Source organism: Ochotona princeps, chromosome 4 (assembly GCF_030435755.1).
Source record: "Ochotona princeps isolate mOchPri1 chromosome 4, mOchPri1.hap1, whole genome shotgun sequence".
Classification (NCBI taxonomy): Eukaryota; Metazoa; Chordata; class Mammalia; order Lagomorpha; family Ochotonidae; genus Ochotona; species Ochotona princeps.
The window spans coordinates 38,708,799-38,725,936 of NC_080835.1; the positions used below are offsets into that span (position 1 = coordinate 38,708,799).

Genomic DNA, 17,138 nt, shown 5'->3' on the forward strand with positions numbered 1-17,138 from the left:
GGGGCAAACAATGCCTCAATAGATTACAGAATTCTTAGTGGGGTGCTTGAGTGTCCATGCAAAAAGGCGGTGAAACTGTGTCAAGGTGGTCAGAGAAATCCGCCAGGCCTTGCCAAACAGCTGGAAGCTCCCCAGTGCCCTGCCAAGCAGAGGAGCTGTTCTTTTCACACCTTCGTGCCATCCGCACCTACTGCATGGACCCCAGCAAAAATCGCATGTGAAAGAATTGCGTACATTTCCATGACCATAGTGGTTTAATTTACACTAGCAAAGATATGAAAGCAACCTAAACACTCATCAACTGATGATTGAATTAAAAACAGTAATCGTGCTTATGTGTGTTATGGAGTATTATTCAGGTATGAAAAATAATGAAATTATGACGTCTACAACAGAGGAGATGCAGCTGGAAATCAAGGTGAGTTTTTTAAAACAGGGCAATACAGGCATATACCACGTTTTCATTTGTGACAGCTAATATAGAGAGTATAAAGATTGGGTGGATGGCAGGTTAGTCCGCACATAATTATAAATATCGTGCCACTGAAACCTACAATACAAATAAGAGTGTATGCTTCTTTCTCACATTAAAAATAAATAAATACAGAGAAGGGGAAATCATGAAAACTCTGTTCTGCTTTTAATTAGTATATTAGCCATGAGGGAATTTATACATTTATGTGCATTTCTTGGATTGAATACATTATTTTAATAAAACATTTTAAAAATATTAAATTTTGGGGGCCCGGCGGCGTGGCCTAGCGGCTGGGGTCCTCGCCTTGAAAGCCCCGGGATCCCATATGGGCACCGGTTCTAATCCCGGAAGCTCCACTTCCCATCCAGCTCCCTGCTTGTGGCCTGGGAAAGCAGTCGAGGACGGCCCAATGAATTGGGACCCTGCACCCGCGTGGGAGACCCGGAAGAGGTTCCTGGTCCCCGGCTTCGGATCGGCGCGTACCGGCCCGTTGCGGCTCACTTGGGGAGTGGAACATCGGACGGAGGATCTTCCTCTCTGTCTCTCCTCCTCTGTGTATATCTGGCTTTCCAATAACAATAAAATCTTCAAAAATATATATATTAAATTTTTGGTAGGAAAATATAATTCTCTATACTACAAATAATATTCAGAAGCCACCATTAATTTTAAGGCATATGTTTTTGTGTTGAGAGTCTGCCATTACATCAGAAGCAAATAGATTCTTGACCATGAAAAAGAACTGTTTTTCACCAAAAACTTTTAACTTTGTATGAGTGCCAAAAATTTTTCCTGTGTTTGTGTCAGTATCTTTTCTCTGACAGCCTCTAAATTTTTTGGTATAGCTTGATAATATTTCCCTATTCTCAGTTCAAATCACTTTCCTCTGGTTTCTCCACTAGCTACATATTTTCAGTATCTTTTTTTAATTATTGACTATATTTAGAATTTTATTTCAGTATCATACAAAAGTAGATTCTCAACATTATTATTCTAGATGACCGTGTGGCTAACCCAATCCCACATACTCACCCAATTTCAATTATCTGGCTTGTACATATTATCATATTCTAAATTCTCATATGTATTTATGTCTACTTCTACAGCTTTCCAATTTATTTACTTTTTTATATAGGACTCAATAGAACAATGTGCAGACTTCAAACTGTGCCAATCTCCACTGCTTCTTCCAGGATAATAGTGCACAGCTGGATCAGAAATGGAACATCCAAGAAAGATAATGGAGTAAACGCGGAGTACTAGCCTTGCGGGACCTGCTTTATGCTCTGCACCACCAATGCTAGCTACTTCCCTCTTATTTTCTGGGTGAATCATCTGTTCATTATTGAGTGTGATGTGTCCAAGTCCCTAACAATTGCAATGCAATCTCTCTCTCTCTTTAGACCATTTAATATTTTTCTGTGTACATTTGTATGCTCTACTGAGAGGTACATATACAAGTATTTTAAATTATAACCTCTAGCTGATAACACTCTTTCATGATTCTAAAATGTCCACCTTTTAAAGCTCTTGCAGTTTTTATTTAATGTCTATCTGGTCTGGTAAATTTATTACTCCTTTGCTATTATTTTGTATCCATTTATTTGGAATCCCTTTCTTAATCATCTTTTATGTGTGTTGTAAGGAATGAAGTAATGTCCTGGAGAGGCATATGATGGATATTTTTTAAAAATTCATCCTTTATCCATTTAGATTTGATCTTAGTGTATGGTGAGAGATGTGGGTCTATCTTTTTGCTTCTGCAGGCTATCAACCAGTTGTCCCAACAGCGTTTATTGAACAGATCTTCCCATTTGCCTGGATTGTCATTTGTCTTTTTGTCAAAGATTATTTGGCTGTATCTGTGTGGGTTCCCTTCTGGTGTTTCTATTCTACTCCATTGATCCTCCTCTCTATCTTTGTGCCAGTACCAAGCTGTTTTGATTACCACTGCCCCATAGTATGTCCAGAGGTCTGGAACTGTGATTCCCTCTGCTAACTTCCTGTTCTTCAGGATGGTCCTAGCTATTCGTGGTTTTTTGTGTTTCCAGATGAACCTTTGAATCATTGTTTCCAGTTCCATGAAGAATGTTTTGGGCAATTTGATTGGGATTGCGTTGAATGTATATATTGCTTTTGGCAGTATAGACATTTTAATGATATTGATTTTACCTACCCAAGAGCAAGGGATGTTACTCCATCTTTTGAGGTCTTGTTCAATTTGTCCTTTTGGGATTGGCTTGTTTCACTGAGCATAATGATCTCTACCTGGGACCATTGGTTGCAAATAGCAGTATTTCATTCTTTTTAATGACTGAGTAGTATTCCAATAAGTAGATACACCACAGTTTCTTCATTCACTCCTCTTTTGACGGGCATCTGGGTTGTTTTCACATCTTTGCTATTGTAGATTGTGCTGCTGGAAGTGTAAAATTACAGGTCCTTTTCTCACATGCAGATTTTATTTCCTCTGGATGTATTCTCAGAAGGGGGATAGTTGAGTCATACGGCAGCTCACTGGAGTTCAGTGGAATCTCAAGGTAACCTTTAATTTGTATTTCCCTGATAGCTATGGAGCCTAAGCATTTTTCAGTTTACAAATCCAAAATAACATCTTGCTAACAATAATGAAATCCATACAGCTTTTCCACAAATGTTTGCTAAAAATTATATTCATTTTAATAGCAGAGAGATGGATAAAGAGAAGAGAGACAGAGATATTCAGAAGATCTTTTCATCTGCTGCATCTCTCCCCCAAATACCTGCAGCAGCTGGAGCAGGACCAGGCCGAAACCAGGAGCCAAGAGCTCCAAGCCTGTCCTCCCATATGGGTTGCAGTGACCCAGTGCTCAGGCCACTACCTGCTGCCTCACAGTGTGCACAGCTGAGACTTGAACCAGGTACTGTGAACTGGGATGCCAGTGTCCAAAGCAGGGAGGAGCCAACATGAGTGGCAGGGATTCAAGTACTTAGACCATTTTCTGCTGCTCTCTCAGGTGCAGCCACAGGGACTAATCCTCCTTAAGTGTTTAAAAAAATGAATTTCAAAAGGCAAGGGCTGCATTAAGACAGTATTTCTCTAACGATTCTTAGCAAAGTACACTGCAAACCTCCTTGAAAATATTGTTCTAGGTTCCATTAAGAACATTTGTGAAACATTGAGGGAGATCATAATATCAATATTAACTTGAGTTCAGAGAAGGTGATTCTAATCTCATGGCTGACTTGAGGGCTCAAAACTTCATGGGTGCAATACTTATAGATATGGTGAAAGAACAAGAAACTCATGGATTTTGATGTTTTTATTTTTAATTTCATTTCTTCAAAACAGCTTTTTTCCTCCTATTAAATTCTTCACTCACTCATAGGTCATACACAGCATCATTTTCTTCAAGAAGGTTCTTGATTTTCTTTATCATTTCTTCAGTGACACATCAGTCATTCAGTAGTATGTTATTCAACTTCATGGAGTTGTAAATTTCTTTCATTTTGCTTTATGGTTTTTCATTTAAGGGGAGGTATAGTAATTGTGCGATGGAGACTTTCATGTCCAGATGTGAGGATATAATGCAATATGCATCTCTACCTCAAGATCAAAGATGGACTTCCAATGAAACTTAAATTTATCTTGACAATAGGATTTGGGGCTCCCTGCCATTGTCCATGACAGCATTGATAGATTTATGACTGGTTATGAAGAACTATAGCATTATAATAATATAGGGGAACTCAGTGAGGAGGAGTGGATTTGAGGAGGGGGTCAGGGAAATCCCAGATCCTATGGAACTGTGTCATAAAATAATAATAAAAATAATGGGGGAAAAAAGTGCAAGCTCAAAGAATATAAACCTAGTTTCTTATTAAAGAATAGGGATACCCAGTTAAAATCTGATTAAAATGCTACAAATACAACCCTGGAGCATTTAAATGCATCCACATAAGTACATGAGGATACCTAAGAGTTTTGTTGGTTTTGTGTTTTGAGTATGAATCATAGCCTTGACAGGGTCTGTGTTGTTTTGTGTCCTTGTTCCTTTAATTATCCACTGAGCTGTCATGCCAGGCGCTACAGTATAAATCTGATCAACTGGAGGCATTGGAGTACCCATGGTTCTGGGGAAGGTTGAGTGCTTCCACCCAGAAGTGCTGACCTAGGACTGGGGATTGTTAGGATGTGCTCAGTTTGGGGTTTTAGCATCTGTGTTCTAAGAAACAGTCTTGTTCTAAGAAATAGTCGTGTGCTTCCCAGGTATATGATCAAGGATAGAGAAAAGGTTATAAAGACAGAGTCTTGCCGTCAAGGTTATTATTAAGCTGGGGCACTACAATTACATAGATAAGAGGTTTTACACAACATTGTGGATAAATACCAGCTTCCATTCAGCCATCAATGATACACACCAAAAAAGAACCTATTCCAAGTGGTTGTGGATCTCTGTCGGCTGCAAGGACAAATCTGTATCAATCAGCAGGAACAGGTGAGAGATGGGACTGATAGAATCTACAGTGCTGGGTTCTACCACTTTACATTGAAAGTCGTAACACAGTCATGTGGTACTTTGCTGTCTGCCCATGTTTAGGAGTGTAGATGAGGGCAGCTCCTTGTGTGCTCAGGCAATAATCTAGTCCAGAACTAGGTCTCAAACCTGAACATTGATCTACCATGTGACTCAGCCATCTCTGGATAAATGTTATGAAATTCTTCTCGGCCATAACAAAGAATGAAATGTCTTTTGTAACTAAATGGATGCAACTGGAAATCAAAATATCTGGTAAAATAAGCCAGTTCCAAAAACAAAAGTATGATGTCTGCCTGATTCATAACTGATACACATAGTACAAAAATGTAGGCCATATGAGTGAGATTGACATTTTAAGATTTAAGATTTGGGTTCGGGCCTTGGGATTCGGGGGCAAGTGCCGCTCCTCACAGTGTGGCAGCTGTGGGGGGTGCCCCTGCCAGGTCGGACCCAATGCTGGGGGCTCACGCCAAAGACACTGCCGCAAGGCAGTGAACGAGTCCTCGGCCTCCCCCAGGACCCAAGAGAGCTCTTCCCTCAGGGAAAGTACGCCATGAGGGAACTTGGGAACTGGGTTAAAATTCCTAACTCCGCCCAGCTGCTAATATCTTGTGGCAGGGTGAGTTTGGGAGGGGTTCAGGCCTTGGGATTCGGGGGCAAGTGCTGCTCCTCACAGTGTGGCGGCTGTGGGGGGTGTCCCTGCCGGGTCGGACCCAATGCTGGGGGCTCACGCCAAAGACACTGCCGCAAGGCAGTGAACAAGTCCTCGGCCTCCCCCAGGGTGGCCAGTGCACCATGTGGTGCCAGGCTCTGCCTGCTGGCGGTCCGGCCAGGGAGCTCTGGGGTATTGGTTTCTGAATTGCTGCTTAGGTAGCTACTTGAGTCAAGGACGCTAAGTCACACTGTCTAAGGCAGAGGCCAGGACAAGTGAGGGACTGAGATAAGCTGAGTCAGCGCAACCACTGGCAGGCACATGATCTACGGCTAGGAACAGGCCCAGTTGGGGAGGCATGGGGACATCTTAACTGGGTTGAGGTTCCGACCAAGGGGCACATGTGCTGGAATGGGGGCTGCATTCTATCTAGGAAACAGTTGTAGTCACCCGAGGCACTAGTGTGGGCTGGGATTGGATGCACCAGGCCGGTTCAGATCCTAACACCATCTGGTGTCATGAAGAACCAGAGGGTAGATGTGGGACTGATTAGGCTGGGTCTCAATCCCCTCTTGAGCCATGCGTGAGCTGTATGTGGGTATGGACGAGCCATGGCCGGGCTGAAACATCCAACAACAAGAACCAGAATGGGGTGAAAGCCAGCCAGGAAAAGCCGCTGTTCCTGCTAGGACAGGAGGTGAACTGGGTAGGGTTGGCTCAAGGACCCCCGGCATGCGCAAAATCTGCCATTGGGAGGGGTTCTGATGGAGGAGCCTGGGCAACTCCTCTGGCAGGACACAGTCCCTGCAGGTTAGCGCAAGAAGCATGATAGGAAACAGCCCAGGATAGGCCATGGAAAATTTCCCACTGGCACACATTCAGCATGGGTCAGGAGCAGACCAGGCTGAATCAGTTCATATCACCCACTGGCAAATCCGATCACCAGAACAGAGTGTGGGATGAGCCGGGTTTGGTCGCGACAAAACAAGTACACATTATGGAATGCCAGGGCGTGGTTGCCTGTAGTGGATATGAGTGCAGCACCCAACCAGCACACGTGAGATCCAGGAAGGGAGGGGCAGAACCGGCAGGGGGATTAAGGGGCTGGTCCCCTCGCTGGACAGCTACTCCCACTGGAGAGCGTGGGCTGGGATAGAGACAGACCAGACTAAGCAAGGCTACATCACCTTTGCACTGCATGTGGACTAGACCAGGGAAAAGCCAGGCTGGGTTGATTATTCCTGCTGGTGCAAGCATAAATTAGAGTGGGTAAGGGATGTATGGGCATAGCCGCAGAAGCTGGCACTGGGGACTAATTCTGTCAAGTCAAATCACAGAACCACCTAAAGAGTGCATAAACCGGGACAGAGAGACCTGGGAGGGAAAAAGTGGGTTCCCCCTTCTTGGGTCACTAGTCCCATGGGAGGGCATGAAAACTAGGACGGGAGCTGGGATGGCTAGACAGAGAGGCACTCAACAACACCCGTGAGGGCTGGATGGTTGAGTTGGTTAGATAGAACTAAGCTTTAATACCCATTGACAAGTACAAGAGCCAAATGGGATGGGGGACAGACTGGTCTTCTGCTACACATACTGGCAAACCAGGGTTATTGTGGGTCGCCCCAACTAGGCTGCAGCTCCCACTGGTTGAAGTAAGGGCCGAACCAGACTGGACTGCAACACCCATTGGTTCCAGTGCAACTCGGGACCAAAAACAGAACCAACCCAGCAATTGAAACCACCAGCTGATCGGGGTGATGGACTGTGCCGGGCCCTGTGCTTGCTAGAACATACAAGAAACTAGTCTGGGAATACCTCAAAGTTTCTTTGGAGATCTCCCCAATCGAACTGCTGGACTCAGAACTCTAATCAAGAAAAGACAGAAGACAGAGCAAACGGAGACTTTATAATGGACCGTATCAATCAGTGGACGACCTCATCGAGCGAAACTGGCAGCGATTCATAACCGGAGAACTATTAACACCACTCGAGCACATATCTCAGAGCATGCCCCACATCCGGGACTTGGGGTGGGCGGGAAACTGGATGGGGCTTCTCCCTCAATATCCCCCTTAACCTCAGATACATGATGGAAACAATATGGACATAATAGTATTACCCACTTCCCTATCCCCCTGAACCTTTTTTTTCTTTTTCTTTAACTGTAATTAACTATGTAAAGATTGTCAACAATACAATACAATAGATTATTAAAAAAAAAAAGATTTAAGATTTGACTATGGCTTGTAGCCTATGTCCACACTTTTGAGGTGCAATAGGCTTTTTCCCTCTTGGTATTTGTTAAATTCTTTGAACAATCTAATGGAGTATTAAGCGTGAGGTGGAGAAGTGAAATCAAAACATATCATTACTAAAATTAAAGTTAAATAAGTATGGTAGAAGGATGGTATGGGGGAATGCATGCAGCAGGGAGGGTAAGGTGGGAAATATCACTAGTATCCAAGATATGTATTGTGAAATATGTGAAATTTGATCAATTTATATAGACAAAATAAATTACAAAATATAACTATATAATTCTATTTTCCACTCTGTTGGTTATTTTCCACATTCATTTCAGTGTTATAGAAAACAAACTTGTCCGTGAAATTTGAACAATGAAATCATTATTGATGAAAGTAATAGCAGTTACAGAAATTAGCAGTTTTGAGCCTGACACAATGGCTCAGTGGCTAAATCCTTGCCTTGTAAGTGCTATGATTCCCGTATGGGCACTGGTTTGTGTCCCAGCTACTCTATTTTCCATCAAGTGGAACAGCCAGGACACAAGCCGATGCCTATATGGGATCCCAGTGCTTGCTAGGTAACAATTTAGCCACTGAGCCATCATACTGGGCCCCCAGTCTACCATATTTTACCATACGCATAGAGGCACGTAATTACTACATATTAAACATATGAAACTATTTCTTCACTGTAAAAAAAAAAAAAGCACTTTTGGTGTACTCCTTAGTAATGAATCATACCTTTACAGCATCATCCGGAAAGTGCATGATCCGGGAGTGGATGTGGTCCAGGAAGGAAAGAATGGGCACCTGCCTCTGGGGTTTCCACTCCCACTGGAGAGCACGAAAACCAGGACAGGGGCAGTGGTAGCTGGACAGAACAGCACCCACCAGCATGTGTGTGGGCTGAATAGTGGAGCTGATTGAGTTGAACTAGGCTTCAACGACCATTGACGTGTATGAGAGCTGAATGGGATGTGAGACAGAGTGGACTAGTCTGCTGTACATACTGGCAAGCATGGGAATCAGGGCAGCAGGTGGGCCTGGTGGGAGTTATTGTGGGTCACTCCTACCACGCTGCAGCTCCCACTGGTTTGTGTGGGGGCTGAGAGTGTTGTGGGCAGGATTGAGCTAGGTCCAACACCCATTGGTTCCAGTGGACTACAGGACTGGAAACAGAATCGGTCCAGAAAATTGCAACCACCAGCTGATTGGGGCAATGGACTGTGCCAACCCCTGTACTTGCAAGTACTCACAAGAATCAGGTCTGGGTTAACTTCAGACGAAGTTTCTTTGGGGATGTCCACAATCGAACTGCCGGACTCAGATCCCTAATCATGAAGAGAAGTGCTGGTTTCATGGTCTGCCATGGAGTACAAGTGACAGAACCGAGCCTCCTCAGAGGCTCAGACAGAGCACTGGAGACCATAACCAGGTGCATGTGGATGATATGGCAATCCATCAGAACCTGCAGACAATACCTGCAGGACTGAACAAATCAATCAACTACACCAGCCTTATGCTGGCAGTGAAAAACTGGGCAAACAGAGACTTTAAGGTGGACTATGTCAATCAGTGGATTCTGTAGCGACTTCATCGTGCTTAGAATGGCAAGATTGGCAGCAGTTCATAACTGTTGAGCTATTAAAACCACTTGAGCAAGACCCTCAGAGCATGCCCCACATCAGGACCTGGGATGGGTGGGAGCATGGCTTCTCCCTTTATCTCCGCTTTTGCCCAAGATGCAGGGAAAAAAATGGGGAAATAATACTCTTACCCACATTCCTGTAGCCCTTGACCCTATGTGCCCTAACTAACTATGTAAAGATTGTCAAAAATAAAGAAATTGAGACAAGAAAAAATATAATCAGTCATACACCATCCCACTTCCATAACTCTTCACAACTTCTGTGTTAGCCATCTCTTCAATATTTTATTTCAAAAATTTTCTATATAAGTGATTTGGACATGGTTGAAACTTAATTTAAATATATCTATATCTATATATATATATATATGAAAAAAAAGACTATTGCAGAGAAACCTTGCATGATAATAAACTTGGGAGAAAATCTGTCAAAAAAAAAGAAAGACACTTAATTTTTTGGTTTCACTCAGTATTTTCCCCTCAAGGCCCATTCAAACCTGTATCAATATGTGTCACAAGTTTTCTATTGATTGCTCTCCTAGCAAAGTAGTATTTGATAGGATAGAAGTACTAAGCTTTTTTTCACTTATCACAGAAAAGCAAATTTGGTGGGTTTCCAGTATGGACATTATAAATGAAGTTATTATAAAAACATATGTACATAGTTTTAGATGAATATCACTTTCTACTACCTGGGATCCTTGCCAGTTATAAAGTTTGGTTGATACAATTTAGCAGATATTAATTTTAGAAAGTGCAAAAGGATCTCAGAGTAGCTGCAACATTTTCTGCCTAAACAGCAATACAAGAATATTGTACAGACTGGTCCCAATAATTCACACTGCATTTTTTTAAATTTTAGCCATTTTAAGAAGTGTATTGTGGCATTTCTTCTTGGACTCCTATGAGGTGCCTCTTCTTGATTGTAGTTGAGAACTTCCACCAGTATCTCTTCGTGTCTGGGTTAAAATTTCTGCTTTTGTAAAAGTACAAGTCACAGTGGGTTAAATTGGATGAAAACCCTAACAGCCTCATGTTAATGTAAATATCTTCAAAGACTCTATGTCTTACTATTACAAAGAAAATTTAAATTACATTATTGCATAAATAAAGGAAAATAATTGGCAGAAGATTGAAGAGATTTTTGAGTAAAAGTATGAGGGAAATTAAATGCTCTCTCTTCATTAGGAAAAAGATTTAAAGGGGACTGCACCTCCAATACTATTATACTTTGTGATAATTCAGAATTAGGATTTTCATGTAGAAATATTGGACTCAATTTAGCCCAGAACAAGTTCTTATTAAACAAATGCTTTTCAGATAAATTTAGATGGCCATCTCAGAATAGTTGAAACAGTTTAAAACTTAAATGTCATTTGTTTTAAAATAAGTAGCTGAATATGGATGTAGCTTGGGTTCATGAAAGAAACTGATAAGCAATAAGAATCAGTATTTTGATGCTGACATAAATAAACTCAGTTTGTGAAGTGTGGAGGAAGCAGGCTATGTTAAGAGTGATTGTCTCCTTGCAAACATATACCAAGCATAGAGTCCAGCTACTTATTGTCCAGATGGGTTGAACAGTTTCTTGGGGAGACCATTTCTGGTCCGAAGTTAGAGCTGGTATACGTTTGCAAGGAAAGAATCTTGATTGAATTTGAACTGTAATACTGCATCAAGGTGGAGGACTCCACCAGGGGGGAGGGGCGTGGGAAGGGGTGGGAGGATTCCCAGAGCCTATGAAACTGTCACATAATGCAAAATAATTAATAAAAAAAAATTTTAAAAAGAGTGATTGTCTCTTTGCCTTTCAATGCAAATGTGAAAGAAATGAGAGTTTAGTGTGTCAAGTAGTGGCTTCTGGAGGATGGAATTCATGGAAAATTTCAACCTGATACACTCTTGGTCACTGGAAATGGGGGCATACACCTAGAAATATTACCACAATGTGATGACAGCAAGGATAAAGCCACAAAGAAGGGTCAAACCATGGTAAACCTTGATTGCTTTATTATTTAGTTATTGAGCCCCAAAAGGCAAACAATGTCATATTCCTTAGAATTGCTACTTCGGCTTGTGATTTTACTTTGCAATGAAAAGGCAAAAAATGCAATTATACCCAGGAAGGTGAGCCAAATGGGATGGGATGAGAGAGGAAGCAGCAGAGTGAAACGGGAGGCTTTTATCTATGAGTTAATGGGACACATAAGGAGAAACATCTTGGTGGAGGTTGTGATTTGAAAGACTCTGGTCTCTGAGTTGCTCTCAGTCTCTCCAGAAACTTGATAAGCCTCACTGGGTCACCAGTTTTGAGGCCAGCTCCTCACGGCTTCTCAGGATCAAAAGGACAGAGGAGTTTCATCTGCACCATCACCAGAGTTCTTCAGCTGCAAAGAGAAGAATGGAAGAAAGGTAAGAGTACTTAACAAGAAATGTCTGATTTCCAGTTGTGGTTTGTGCTAAAATCTCAAAAGTCTGGTTTCTCCCTGTAGACAGCAAATCAAGGATTGTGGATGTTCCTTCAGTAAAAGGCAGACTGCAACCCCAACTGTGCAAGGGAGTAAAATAGGTGTTTGTTTCTCTCTGATTCATCTGTCTACATCTCCCCTTAATACCAACCACACACATCTTCTGTCCGGGAGACAATGCTGCCTCTAACATGTATTTCAGGAGAAGGTGGCATGATGGCATTGAATCTCAGAGCTGAGCTCTTGTCACATGTTTTTTAAAGTGCTTCTCCTTGTACATCTGGCAAGGTCTCTGGGAGTAACAGATGGTGCAAACTGGGATAACTGAAGAGTACGTCATGAGGTGAGGACCTAGGCTAAGGTAGCATGATAAAACACATGAAAAGTCCACCAGAGCCAGCACTGGTGAAGCACTATTTCCATCCCTAGTCTTAAGACCTGGGAACCCTTCCTGTGAAGGCAGAGAAGGTAGAAAATAGGCCCAGCAATGAGCCTACCCATTACATCTCCGTAGAACCTCCAGGTTCTTTGTCTTGCTTTTTCTGAATGAATCATTTCTCTCTTCATCCCCATCAGAGTTATCTTGTCATGTTTTCACATTTTTTCTCTGTCATTTTATTTACACATAAATCCACATTGGTCAAAAGGTGCGTCAAAATGGAAACAATCATAAAAGGAAAACTATATTTTTAACATTTTCAGTGTAATGTTGGCTATCCTAATCGAAATCCATATTAAAGTGACTTTTAAGAAAAGATTTATTTTATTTGAAAGTATAAGCTACAGGAAAAGGAGGCACAGACAAAGAAGGATATACTGTGTGCTTTTTACTCCCCTGATGGCTGCAATTGTCAGCACTGGAACCAGCCAAAGCCAGGAACCAGGAACTCCATCTGGGTCTTCCATGTGGGTGGCATGGACCCCGGCATTTGGGCCATGTTCTATCGTTTTTCACAGGTGAGTAGCATAGATCTGAGTCAGAAATGAAACAGTGCAGTCTTGAACCAGAACCCTATGGACATTGCAGGTGGCAGCTTTATCCACTGCACTATACACTGGCCTCAACAATAGTGAGTTTAAAACAATTATTAAACCTTCCTCTGAGGAGTGGTAAGACGACACTGGAGAATGATAAATATTTTGGGGGGAACTAGCAGTTTCAGGAGCCCCTGGTGGTTTATCAAACTTTTTACTCAAACAAAGATGTTCTGGGAACTCCTCATAGGTTAAAACCCTGGGTCTATAGCAGTTGAATTTCTCAGACAAGGCTCCAGGATACATAGGGCCACTTTTGCACATGCTCTCAATGACATCAGAAAATTTCTCAATACTCTTTATAATTCTAGGAAAATTTCTTTGTCATTTAAGCCTCATATTCTTTCTGTGTTAAGTGAATATATCATAATAATATTATTTAAGGAATCCATGAGAAATATTGGGGTACAAGTAAACAAAGCTGGTAAACTCTATTTTCTGGATTGCTTACCTGATTTAGACCCAAGGGTGCTCACAGTAAGTGAAGTACAATTGTAAGAAATTCCTTAGCATATCAGAGAATCTGAAATGTATTCATCCATTTTCTGTTGATCTAACTGAATATCTGAGTCTGGTTAATGAACATAGAAAAGCGTTATGTTTAGCATGTTTCCAGATTTGAACTCTCAACAGCATGGCATTAGATCTTATGAGGACCATCTGATTGTCTTTCCTCATGATAGATGCCTTCATGGTTGGAAGGCATGAGAGGAGAAAGAGAGGAAGCCTGAGTAATTAGAAAAGGGCAAATTATCTCTTTTACATCAACCTTCTTGAGGGAGCTAATAAGGCCTACATGAACTAAAATTTCCTCTTTTTAAAAATATATTTATCTGCATTTACTTCAAAGAGAAAGAGGAAGGTAGAGTAAGAAAGAAATATGCTCCATTTTCTGGTTCACTGCCCAGGTGCCAACAGCCAAGGACAGGCTAGGACTAAAAACTTTACACTAGGCCTAAAGCTAGGACTCTAGAACTCCATCCATATCACCCACAGAGTAGCAGGAATTCTAGTACTCCAGACATCATCCACTGCCTCTTAGGATACGTTAGGATAAAGATGGATCAAAGGTGGAGCAGCCTAAACTTGAAGTTGCATCTCAACCAGTGGGTTACTTCATTCCAAACACCTGCCTCTTTCACCTACAATTTTAATTGCCATCTAGAATTTAACCAGGGAATATCTCCTCTGCTTTCTCTCCATACATGCTTAATTGACAGGTGTGGGAGGTGTGTCAGTGCGTGAATCTGGAGACGGCCCTGCAATATTCAGATCTACACTGTCAGACATTGAGACAAATAAAACATCATACATGTGTTCCAATTCCACATTTCGTAAATAGAAAATTAATGATTATTACCTCACAGATATTAGAGAATTAAGCCTGAGACAAACTAATAACCGATTAATTACCGGCTGTTAAGCACTTAGAGCCAAGCCGATAATTTTTTTATTTTTAAAGATTCACTTATTTTATCTGAAAGGCAGATTTACAGAAAGAGGATGAAAGAAAAAGACCTTCCATCCGCTGGTTCAATCCCCAGATGGCTACAAACACTAGAGCTGAGCCAATCAATGCCAGGAGTCAGGAGATTTCTCTGAGTCTCCATCATTGATGCAGGGTCACATGACCCGAACCATCTCACTGATCTTAGGCAAGAATCAGGGAGCCTGCTCAGGGGTGGAAATGTAGAGATGCCAGACTACCAACTGGCAGCCATGTGGGATGCCAGTATTTGCAGACAGAGGATTAGTGTACTGTGCCCAAGTTACTGCTTTTACAGTGACATTTCCATGAACATCTCTCTTTAAATACCAAGACCTGCCTTTTTTCTACTTCCACTCAGTCTCCTCCCCCAACCCTCACATGCAAATGCTTTGATTAGCAAAGGACACTCTACTGAAGATAGCCTAGGAGACAATATGTAGTTTGTACAGTGCACTCCACATGGCACAACAGTTAGCCATCCTGCAAAGATCTACCCACCCACCCTTCAAATAAATCCCCTTAGTTACTCTCATATTTCAGTCTCACCTACACCTTCTACCTCTGTATTGCTGAGCAGTTCTACTCAGTCTTATCCAGTCCCCACACCCTGTACCACAATGTTCCTAGGTATTCAGCAAAGCCACATTGACTCCCCACTTCAGTGGTCAGCTTCAGTAACTGGAGCCCACATTTGTCATTCTAAACAGCACCAAGCTGTTCCTGGAAAAGATCATGATCAATAAAATGTTCTTCATCTCTTTCCAGGAGTGTTCTCATATTAAAATGTGTTCTAATTTTCATCTTCCCTATCACTTAAATGATCCACAATGTTAGTGTTCCTCATGGCTGCCTTACTCATTGCATAAACAATGAGAATACAGTGTGTATCACACAGAGCTAGAAACAAGGGAGACAGAGCATTCTTGTCTCGTGTGTGAGCCCTGTAGTTCAGTGTGAACCACAGAGCCCTGCCCTCATTATACCTCTGCTAAAAAGAGGTCACCTCCTTCATGGCCCAAAAGCCTTTATCCCTCTCCCATGGACCACTCTTAATCATCGGGGTAAAATAATCACCTTTGGCCAGTACAGGGTAATAGTTAAATCCATAACTGTAACACACAGACCATTTTCATGTCATTTAGAGGACGTATAGTAGACAGACTACCATATTTAGAGTCAGCAGTAACAAGGTCTGAATCCAAGTTCCTGTATTTTCTGGCTCTTGATGAATTGCTTTATCTCTGCAAGCCTCCGTTTCCCTTCCCTGAAACACAGGAACAGAAATTTCCATATAACAATACTGTATCCGAGGGTAAGAGGTGAGAGATTTTTGCAGTAGGAATTTAACTCTTGTTTCTGTTCCCAGGAACACCAGTGGAGGGAATCCAAGCCTGAATCCAAATATCCTTGTGTTGGGGACGACACTCGCACCAAAGAATGGAAGCAGTCTGACTACAACTCGTCCTGTGGAATACCTGATTCTGGGCTCCCTGATCATCATCATCGCCCTGGTTGGACTGGGAGGAAATGCAACTGTGATTTGGCTACTGGGCTTTCGCATGCGCAGAAATGGCTTCACTGTCTACATCATCAACCTAGCCATAGCTGATTTCCTCTTGCTCTGCTGTGTCATCACAGATCGCCTTCTTGCCATCAGTTTTTCCCATCTTTCCTCCAAACCCTTGAATATTATACAGTTACTGCAGTATGTGACGGTATTCCCATACATTGTGGGCCTGAGCATCCTCAGTGCAATTAGCACTGAGCGTTGCCTGTCCGTCCTGTGGCCCATATGGTACCGATGCCATCGCCCCAGAAAACTGTCAGTCATCATGTGTGCCCTGCTCTGGGCCGTGTGCCTGATACTGAGCATCTTGGAAGGAAGATGCTGTATCTCTTTTGTTCAAAACAGATTCATTCATCAGTGTAAGAATATCGATTTTATAATAACCTCCTGGCTGATTTTTTTATTTACGGTGCTCTTGGCATCCAACCTCACCCTTGTGGTCAGAGTCTTCTGTGGGTCACAACACATACAGCTGAGCAGGCTGTATGTGACCATTCTGCTCACCGTGTTGGTCTTCCTCCTCTGTGGTCTGCCCTTTGGCCTTTTCTGCTTCCTCATAAGCCAGACTTCGCATTCTTATTCTAAATATTTTGGCCATTTTTTCCTGGTTACAGCTGTCCTCTCCATTGTTAACAGTTGTGCCAACCCCATCATTTACTTTTTTGTTGGCTCCTTTCGGCAGCAGAAGAGGCAGCCCCTAAAGCTGGTTCTTGAGAGGGCTCTGCAGGGCACCCCTGAGGATGATGAATGAGCAGGAAGCCTGGGGTGGTGATGAAGAGCCTCTGCCCTGGTCAGTCTGTCAGGACTTTGAAAGTCCACACTGCCTTGTTGTACCTTACAGTATCTGCTCTTTGCTCATCTCCCTGTCACTGAATCAACCCAGGAACTCCTCACCATCTTTCAAAATACTCAATTTAATCTGACTTTTCTTGTTTGTCTTACAGAAGGAACAGTGAAGTAAGACCATTTCCATCATTTTTTACATTTTAACATCATCCACACATTTCTCATCTTCCCCTGAATGTTTCTTTTGAAATT

The 17,138-nt window shown here is 42.3% G+C and overlaps 1 protein-coding gene across 1 annotated transcript; it reads left to right on the forward strand.

Annotated features, from left to right (window-relative positions):
* Positions 1–379: 379 nt before the first annotated feature.
* On the forward strand, positions 380–16,851 carry LOC101536361 (mas-related G-protein coupled receptor member X3-like). The gene is made up of 3 exons (XM_058662280.1): positions 380–418; positions 11,811–11,953; positions 15,900–16,851. The coding sequence occupies exons 1-3, from the start codon at positions 380–382 to the stop codon at positions 16,849–16,851; spliced, it is 1,134 nt and encodes a 377-aa protein (XP_058518263.1).
* Positions 16,852–17,138: the final 287 nt, after the last annotated feature.

Excerpts from the sequence above, each read along its gene's own strand:
- LOC101536361 (XM_058662280.1), top strand. The coding sequence starts at position 380 with ATGACGTCTACAACAGAGGAGATGCAGCTGGAAATCAAG. Across the intron at positions 419-11,810 it reads AGATGCAGCTGGAAATCAAG|TCTCTCCAGAAACTTGATAA; the intron begins GTGAGTTTTTTA and ends AGTTGCTCTCAG. Across the intron at positions 11,954-15,899 it reads AAGAGAAGAATGGAAGAAAG|GAACACCAGTGGAGGGAATC; the intron begins GTAAGAGTACTT and ends TTCTGTTCCCAG.